The sequence below is a fragment of the Artibeus jamaicensis genome, unplaced genomic scaffold (assembly GCF_021234435.1).
Source record: "Artibeus jamaicensis isolate MK-2021 breed Jamaican fruit bat unplaced genomic scaffold, CSHL_Jam_final contig_793, whole genome shotgun sequence".
NCBI lineage: Eukaryota > Metazoa > Chordata > Mammalia > Chiroptera > Phyllostomidae > Artibeus > Artibeus jamaicensis.
The window spans coordinates 577,768-587,095 of record NW_026521975.1 but is presented as its reverse complement, the minus strand read 5'-3'; the positions used below and the strand labels follow the sequence as shown (position 1 = coordinate 587,095).

General features: G+C 48.6%; 1 protein-coding gene across 1 annotated transcript; it reads left to right on the top strand.

Annotated features, from left to right (window-relative positions):
• Positions 1-911: 911 nt before the first annotated feature.
• Positions 912-7,826, top strand: LOC119056453 (gap junction alpha-3 protein-like). Its single transcript, XM_053672917.1, is given in 4 exon segments — positions 912-971; positions 6,341-7,269; positions 7,271-7,583; positions 7,586-7,826. Coding segments are annotated over 3 exon segments (1,302 nt in total). The 5' UTR covers positions 912-971; positions 6,341-6,357; the 3' UTR covers positions 7,663-7,826.
• The last annotated feature ends 1,502 nt before the right edge of the window (positions 7,827-9,328 follow it).

The window sequence follows — 9,328 nt, the reverse complement described above, 5'->3', positions numbered from 1 at the left end:
GGGGAGCAACGAAATGCAGACCAGCCTGAGCCAAGCACCAGCAGAGCTGGCACAGTCACAGCGGGTCCTTCCTTGCTCTTGGCCTGTGTCACAGCTTCTCTGTCAAGTGATGAGATGTCAACACTGAGGTGGAAAGAGGACGTTAAACCTCCATCAGAAGGCCAGCAGGTTAGGCCCCCGCACGGTCACCAGGATCCATGGGAATGAGTGACCATGGGGACCCTCCCTGTCCCCTCAGCGGGGCCAGGTCTCAAGCACATGGGAACAAGTTCTGAAAAGCATAAGGGCCTCTCTGACCGTGGTCCAGGTGAGTGGCATTGAGGGGCCAGGCTGGCTGCCTTATTTAAAGTACCCAGACTGTGTCCCTAGGGTCCCCCTGAGGGTTGACCACTCCTGCTTAGTTAGTGCCCTCCCCTCACACCTCCACTGTCAGGGGACAGCAGCCACCATGATCAGGGATCCCCGTGCCTCACTCTTCCCTGTAAGGAACAGCAGCCACCAGGACCTGGGGTCCATGGCCTTCCTACCAGTGTCAGGGGCCAGGGCCAGGGCCAGGGCTTTGCCCCACCCACATGCCTAGAGCTGGCGGGGGCTTGTTCCAAAAATGAAGGGTGGTAAAGCAGGCACAGGTGTGGGTGGGGATACAGAAGCAGGTGCGGACCTGGCTGCAAGTGAGAGTGGGAATGCTGGTGCAGGTGGGGATGTAGGTGGGAGTGGGTATGCAGATGCTTGTGCAGAAGGAGGGTGTGAGGACGTGGAAGGCGGGGCTTGGTGAGCTGGGGGTGTGGCCTGTGGTTACCTTGCACTCGCTGGCCACTCCAGGCCCAGCTTTTAGAATGGCCAATGAAGTTAAGTCCTCTAACAGCTTTGAAAGACGCCTGCGGGCCAGGGCCAGGCCCAGGCAGAGTAGAGAAAGTCTCAGTCCAGAGCAGAAGGAGCCCAGTTGTGAGAAGCACCAAGCAGCGCAGCAGGTAAGCACAGGGCATGGGCTGGACCCAGAACACGAATGGCTGAGTACAAACCAGCCTCTGGAAATTCTGCTGGGAACCTTTGGAAGTTAAGGGTGCAGCAGGACTGGAGAGTGGGGTTCGGGAACTTCCTGAGGTTCCTTTAAGGTGACAGAGGTTCCTGTGATATTGGAGGTCCCTGCAGAGCCTGGTTCTCAGCTCAGGTTCCTTCCTAGTGGGTGGCCAGGGAGCTGGGAGAAATGCTTTTGGCTGGTGCCCTCCCCCATGGGTGGGGAGCAGAACGTGCTCTAGAACTTCTTGTCTGAGGGCTCCAAGGACTGTAAACTCTGGGAGCTCAGGAGGACACAGAGCCCGGGAATGAAGGGAGGGACACCCCAGGCTGATTCAGCAGCACCAAGCCCTCTGCACAGCTTCTTGGTTTTGTTAGGAATGATGCTGCCTCCCGCTTCTCTTTAAGGAATGTTTTAAAACTTCTTTTTCTAAAGATTGCCTTTAGCTGGGAGTGCCAGGAGTGATTCCTGACCTGTGTGCTCATTATTGTGCGTTTAAGTACAAGAGTGGAGAAACACTTACCTGACTCCACAGTGATCCCTTCTTTCAGGGGCTGACCTGACAGTACACAATAGGGACGTGCAGGGACTTGCTTTGCTGTCTGTGCTGTGTGGAAAGAATTCGACCTAGAATGCAGAGCTCCCGGACATGAATACCTGTGATCAGGGCTCTAGAGATAAGCAGAGTTCCAGGAGTTTTCTTTTATCAAGATACCGCCACAATATGCCATTAAAAGTGGTTCTATGCAAACAACTGAGAGGTAGATTATGCATTGGTCTCTTAGACCCAAGAACTCTGAGTGATGGTGACATGACATGTGAGTCACTTCCCTGGCCATCCATTTGTGTGCTGTGAGAACCATTACAAAACAGACATTAAAAGGTTAAGAGGAAAAGGGGATTAATCCCAAAGCTTGGTGTGTTGAAAGTGCACACCAGCCCATACTTTATGGGTGCAGCAGTTTAGTTCATGTTGAGATGAGCATCCATTGAGAGGGATGAACGTGTTCCTGTGAAGTAACTCACAGAGGCTGTGCCATTAGCGCCAGTGGACAGTGCTGTGTAGGTCAACCAGCAAAGGTTAAGTGGCTCCAAATTGTTGTAACAGCACATAAGAAAATTTCATGAATTCATGAACACGTGTCTCAAGTTCTTTAGATTCTGTATTTCCCCTACTATTCTTACCCTCCCCCCTATCTATTTTCTATCTACTGTCTATGCTACTTATTTTCTGTACCTTCTCCCCCCTTCTCCTTCTCCCACTCCCCTGTTAAAGGGGGGGAATGGTGGGGGAGGGGCATGCAGGGTGGAGGGGAATGGAGGGGGGAATAGAACAAATGTAATGGCATAATCAATTTAAAAAATGTCAAAAAAAAAGAAAGAAAATTCCATGAATTGCCCATAGGAGAGATTTTTGACTCAGTATCCTTGACTGTTACTAACATTTAAGTAATATTCATTTTCTTGCTAAAATAACTTTTACATGATATATTGGACCCTTAAAATTAATTCTCTATCACAGACATTTTGTAGCCTCACACATGTAAGAAATTAAAATAATAATTATGTTTTTGGGTGTTACCACTACAGGAACATGTACCAAACAGAGAATAAATATATTTAGGATTTTATTCAGAATCCCATATAAATACATTAGTAACACACAGCACTTGCTTGTAATGCACAAAAATATTATTAGAACATTGTAGATAGTTTAACCTCCATAACAATTCAATACTAGTGCAAAGAAGTTGAGCTGAGACCAATCTTAGGTATGAACAAAAACCCCCCAAAAATGTAGTAGCATATTGAATTTGCGTCTTTAACCTTTTGCCCAGACTTTTGGTTTTGTCCTTGTCTTGTCATTGACTGGTCACTTGAGGACCATCCGTGTCCTCCTTAATGTGGGATCACAGGGTCTCTTTTTCCTTCCCTTCCTTCTTGAAGGCTCGGAAGAATGTTGACACCATTAGTCCCCTCTGCAAAGTCCTCCCTGGCCTCCTCAACTCCAATGAGCCACCCTGATTCTCAGTCTTGCTCTCAAGGGAATATGCCTTCTGAGACCTGAAGGGGAGGCAGGCTCTCTGAGTACTGGGTGACTTCTCTCCCTTCCAGCCCCTCCAGATTCCCTTGCATCTTCTGGCCCTGACATGTCTGGTCTTTACAAGCACTCAGGAACTGCCCAACCATTTTCCTCCTACGTCTAAAATTTCCTGGAAGAACTCTGCAAGGAGACCAAGGGGGAAGCAATAATGAAAATAAAATGTGAAGGATAACACAAGTTTCCAGGCCCAAATTCCAAGAATCTAATAGAACACAAACATGGTGGACTCTCTGGCAGAACTTGTCAGGGCACCCTGAGGGTGGTCCCTTCCCTCCACCAGCTGCAGGGAGGGTCTCTGGTCTCCAGCTCTGCTCAGTCTTTGACCCTCACCCAACTTGTCAGATTAGGTGCCCTTCACAAAGCACCTACCACACACACATAGGCCACCTTTATAGGCCCCAGGGGCAATGAGTCGATTCTGTATCTTTTTCTTCCTTTGTGCTGCATTTTTTGTGACATGTGTCTCTAAACTGTTCTTTGCACTTTGATCCTCACCTGGGAGAGGAGGAGCCATCCTGTGGACCCTCTTTCCAGCTGCTTCCAACCCCTCATCTCCACCTTCCTGCTGAACCCTTTCACTCTAATCTCCCACCACTGTTTTAATCCACACAGTCACCAAACCAAAGTCTTCATCTCCTCTTCCATTCTCAAGCTAGCACCCCTCCCCCCAGTGTCCTTCTATTTAAATACTCCCCCTGCACCCTCCCCCCATAACTTTCCCACTCACAAGGCTTGGGCATGGAAGACTTGTCTTTCATTTGTACTCTCTCATCCCTGGCTCTATTCAGGAACTACAGCGCTGCTTAATTTTTGTGCTCAGAGTGTCTCCTCTCTGTTTTTTCTCTTTTTCATTCACCCTCCTGTCATCCAGCTCAGCCTTCAACACTCACTCTGAGGTCCCCACACCCTCCCTGAGTCACTGTGGACTTCTTTCTTCAACAACACTTCAACATCTCTCTACCCTATGTGGGTTAGTGGTTCTCTAGTGCTTTGGTTCATGTGCACCACCAGTGCTTACTGAATGCCTACTATGTGCAAACATGGCCACAGCCTAGCTCCATGTGCTCAGGCAGCCATTAAATTCACTGCTTTCTGACCCAGTGCTCTGTTTCAATGATCACATGTATCCCCACTGCCAAGGGAACATCATTCTGCTCTTGAAGTCACTTGGTTCACCCTCCCTTCTACTCAAAGCCAAGTCTCCTAAGCCCAGTCCAAATCCCAATCTTCCCTGGCTACAACTTTTACTATTAATACAGTGAAATCCCTCTCCCACTGTAGAGCTCTCCATTCTTCTGAATTTTCTCATCTCCACTAATACATCTCAAGATAGACTCCAAGTTTTATTAAATTTTAAAAATTATTTTATCTATCTAGATTTTAGAGAGGAGAAAAGAGATAGAAAGAAGAGGTGAGAAGCATCAACATGTATTTGCATTTCATGCATCCATCACTGGGGACCTGGCCTTCAAAACAGGCATGTGCCCTGAACTGAGAATGAAACCAGAGACCCTTTGATTCATAGGCTGGCACTCAACCACTGAGCCGCATCATTCAGGGTGATTCTGTGTTTAAAACAGAAAGCACAGCACCTGCAAAGGTATAGAGGTAGAGTTTCAGGTCCCAAAGGAAGTTTGGTCTGCCCCAAGTCCTCATGGGTAATGTACCCTGGCCATGCCACTGGTCCTGTGCCCAAGAGGCAGACATCCAGCAGAGTGGAGGGTGAGGCTAGGACCCAGGGACAAGTTAGGGGCCTTGTGACAGTCTGGGTTGACAGCGTTCCCACAAGCCCAGTAGATGGCTGTGGGTTCTGTGAAGCAGTCAGAACTGATAGCTTGGAGAAGAAACAGGATATGACCTAGAACAGGTCCCTGACATCTGACTTCCTTCACAGGAGAGTGGGTGGTTTTATGTTTAATAATTAAGTTTCTCAGTGAAAACTTGTTACTGCCTAAGATCATGGACAGTAGAACAGATGGCAGTGACAATATGGGGCAAGGAGGCTGGTTAGAGATGTGAAGACTAAGATTTCTCTAAGAGCTAAGAGCTCCAGTGAGCAAAACAAGGAGCTGGAAGTTTATTCTAAAACAGGGTTCACATCTGCCTATTTTTTTTTAGATCAGAGATAGTCAGGTTTTGTTTATTTATTTGCCTTTAAAGCCATTCCTAAAAAGTCATATTGTTAAGCATTTTAAGGTTCAACAGGATAGAGTTTTGTTTATTCCCCTGGAGAATAGTATGTACACTCACAGCTTAGCCCACTTTCCTTACTGCACAGACTGGCCATGAGAACAGCAGCACTGTCCTTACTTCCAGTGGGAGCATCTGGCCTGTTTGAGCAGAGACAACATGGAGGATTCCATGTAGGCTGGTCCCCTGTATCCAAGGAGAACTGTCACCTTCACAAAGAGGGCCCAGGGGTCTTACTCCCTCCATCTGAGTGCAGTTCATTGTATATGTCCATGACCTACACCTTGCTGATGCAGCCATGGGCAGTGAGAATATATGCAAGGTGAATATATTTCTCTTATGCAACATTTGCAAAGAGAAAAAAATCAAAAGGGAAGTCAGAAGTGGAGGAGGTACAGATTAACAAGGCAGTAGTTATGAAGGTGGAATGGGCATGGTACAACTTGGGAGAAAGCTGCTCTAATCTCACAGGAGCAGGATGGGCAAGATTAGGAATGGCCTGCAGCACTGGAAGCCCCAGAGCTCCTATAGAGACAGAGCCTAGAAGAATCCAGGAAGGAGTCAAGAGGCTGGGACAGGTCTGTGTCCCTTAGGCAAGTCACTTATCTTTCTAGCTTGTTTCCTCATCTCTGAACTGAGTTAAGCAACCTATGTTTGTTTCACTTAATCCAAGCTTGTGTAGGTTAACATAGCTCAGCATTATATCAATGCTGTAAGACCGTGAGTTAGCCCTATGTGGCACAACACACAGACATGTAGAGAACTCAGACACATGTACATGCATGCACAGTCATACCCAGTACACGTATACACTCAAGTATACTCAAACACATACACATGCACACACATTTTCATGCACACATGTGTGCAAAAGCTCTGCAGCACAGCCCACATTGGAAAGTGGGATGTGTGCAGCAACCAATGACATGATATTCCAACCCCCATGCACAACATGTCCTGCCTCTTAGAGCTGTTGGACTATGGCTCACCTGTCCTGCCTGCATATTAACAAGGATGTTTTCCTACAGATTGACAGTGTGGAGCAATGGGTGACTGGAGTCTTCTGGGGAGACTATTAGATGCTGCACAGGAGCGTTCCACGGTGATTGGCAAGGTCTGGCTGACAGTCCTGTTCATTTTCCGGATCCTGTTGCTGGGAGCTGGGGTGGAGTCAGTGTGGGGAGATGAGCAGTCAGGCTTCACCTGCAATACCAAGCAGCCAGGCTGCGAGAACGTCTGCTATGACCAGGCCTTCCCCATCTCCCACACCCGCTTCTGGGTGCTGCAGATCATCTTTGTGTCCACGCCCACCCTCATCTACCTGGGGCATGTGCTGCACATTGTGCGCATGGAACAGAAGAGAGGTCATAAAGAAGAGCAAGTGAAAGGAGACAGTGACCAAGTCCAGAGGAACAGGCTCCCAGTGCGGGATGACCAAGGAAGTGTCCGCATTGCTGGGGCCCTGCTTCGGACCTATATCTTCAACAACATCCTTAAGATTATATTGGAAGTGGGCTTCATCGTTGGACAGTACTTTCTGTATGGCTTTCAGCTGAAGCCACTTTACCGCTGTGACAGGTGGCCCTGCCCCAACACGGTGGACTGCTTCATCTCCAGGCCCACAGAGAAGACCATCTTCATCATCTTCATGCTGGTTGTGGCCTGCCTGTCCCTCTTACTCAACATGCTGGAGATATACCACCTGGGCTGGAAGAAGCTTAAACAGAACGTGAAAAACCACTATGACCCTGACACTCCTGATTCAAGGATGGGGACCACAGCATTTGGAGATGTGATCCCGCTGCCCTCCTGCTAGGCCACAGCCACTGGTACTGTGGGGTGCCCTCCTTACTATACTCACTCTGCCTTTTCCCTGGGACAGGCAGTGGCCACAGCCTGTCTCAGCTCCCCTCCACCAGCAACTGACTTCAATGTGGCAGCCCCATCCCTGACACGGGGGAAAGAGCCTCCCTGACAAATTGTACAATAGTAACCATCACCTGCTAATGACAGAGCAGAACTGGGCCAACCAGGAGACCAAGCAGCAGACATCTGTTAGGAAGGCCTTCTGGCCAGTGTCCACATCTTCCTCCTTTACCCCTCCAGGCAGCCCCCAGCCACCCCCACAGGAGGGTAGAGCAGGCAGCAAGGAGTCTGTCCTGCAGGAGAATGGGGGTGGCAGCAGCTTGGGAGAGAGCAGCCTGGAAGTGACTCCTGATGAGGGGCAGCAGGCAGTGACCACCGCTGTCGAGATGCACACACCCCCCTTTCCCCCACAGACCCCAGACAGTCAAGCAGAGCCAGTAAGTCCAGTGGCAGTCGGGCCAGACCCACTGACTTGGCCATCTAGTCAGCTCTATGATGACCTCTTTTCCAGCAACCAAAACCAAAGTGCACTTCAAATGAGCAGGTAGAAAGCCTAGAGTGACAGAGGGCACTGGAGCAGGGGAGGGGGAAGAGCATCAGAGAGGTCTGGTTTCTGTGTCAGTGCTTGCTGTCCTTCATGGTGGTGGGGTGGGGAGAACACTGATGCTTTCTATGGGGGGTGGGGGAAAGTGGGGCACAGGGGCTGATGATGGCCTTTGAAGACATTCACTGCACCCCATTAGCCCAGAATCCAGCCACTCTCTCAGGTATTTCTGACTCTCGGGGGACTGTTCTGCAGTGACAAAGAGGCAGGTGTCTGCAGTCACTTCATTTTGGGGTCATTAGGTTTTCTGTCCTGAGCTCTAAAGGGCCTCTGGGCAGCCCAGGAGGCCACAGCTGCACTTAGCCCTATCTTCTATTCAACACTCGTAACATAGAGTTGAAGTTAATTCGGGATATTTGCCAAACTGCACTCACAGGAGACTTAGAGCAAGCCTGTGTAGTGTCATTTGGGATTCTGAAATTTCGCATGAATCCCAGGACATGCAAGTGCAGGCTGTATGACCAGTGACAATAATGAGCAGCTCCCCAGAGGCATAGGTTCGTGGGTGAGGGCACAGAGGCAGCTGGGAAGAACGCAGGTGGAAACGCAGCCACACTTGACATCACTTTCAACAGCTGAGGAAACTGAAATAAAAGTGTGGCAGGCCCGCCCACCTTTGTGTTTGTTTTCAAATGATATGTTTCTGCTTTGAATTGTACAATTAGGCCTACATCCCCCACTCTCTCCCTTTCAGAAAAAAGCAAGAGAAATTTAGTACAGTTACATGGATGCTGACTGAGGGAGTGCTCATGTTTCCCATTTCCTACTAGTAAAGATTTGAATTTCTTTTACCTGAAATGCTTTGAGTGCATGAGTCAGCTTATTACTATGACAATGTACCAGATAAAGTAAAAGCAGAGAAAAACTTAGGCGACTTGTATGTACTTGAAATTGTCAAGTTTTTCAATGGGAAAAGTTAGCCGCTGTTGCCAGAACAATAATTTATACAGGTGGATGCATGACCTACACCTTTCTAACAGTACAAATGAATCTGTTTTTGTTTCCTAACCATTCTGTTTGGGCAGCTTGTTTGCTTTCTAAAGTGTAAATAAAAGTGTCTGGGTTTGCTCCCCGTGAGAGTGTATGTGTGGTTTTGTGCACGTGCTGCTTTGGCATCCACGCAGATGGCCACTGTGACGGGGAAGGCTACTTGTGTGGGTGGGTGTGGCTGGGAGACGACAGCATTTTCTGTACTGCACACACGCTGCTGCTCTGTCTCAGTCCCTGTCTGTCTGATGGGACCAGCAGTGGTGATGCTGAGCCTGGTCCTCATCATACTTTTCACCCCACTCACTGATTGTAGTTAATCCTTTATTCAGCCAAACACTGTACACTGTCTATTTGATCTGTTTCTTTTTATGAATTCCTTCATTTTCTGATGATTCTTTTGTGACCCTCTAACAGTCTGATGAGCAGACTCTGATTCCTGCCCTCTGATTAATGTGAGCAGGTAGCTCACCAGTGCATTCAGCTCACTGTGGGACCAGCTGGACCACTGCCCTGGCTTGAACTGTGCTCCTTTTCCATACATGTCCAGCAGCCTCTG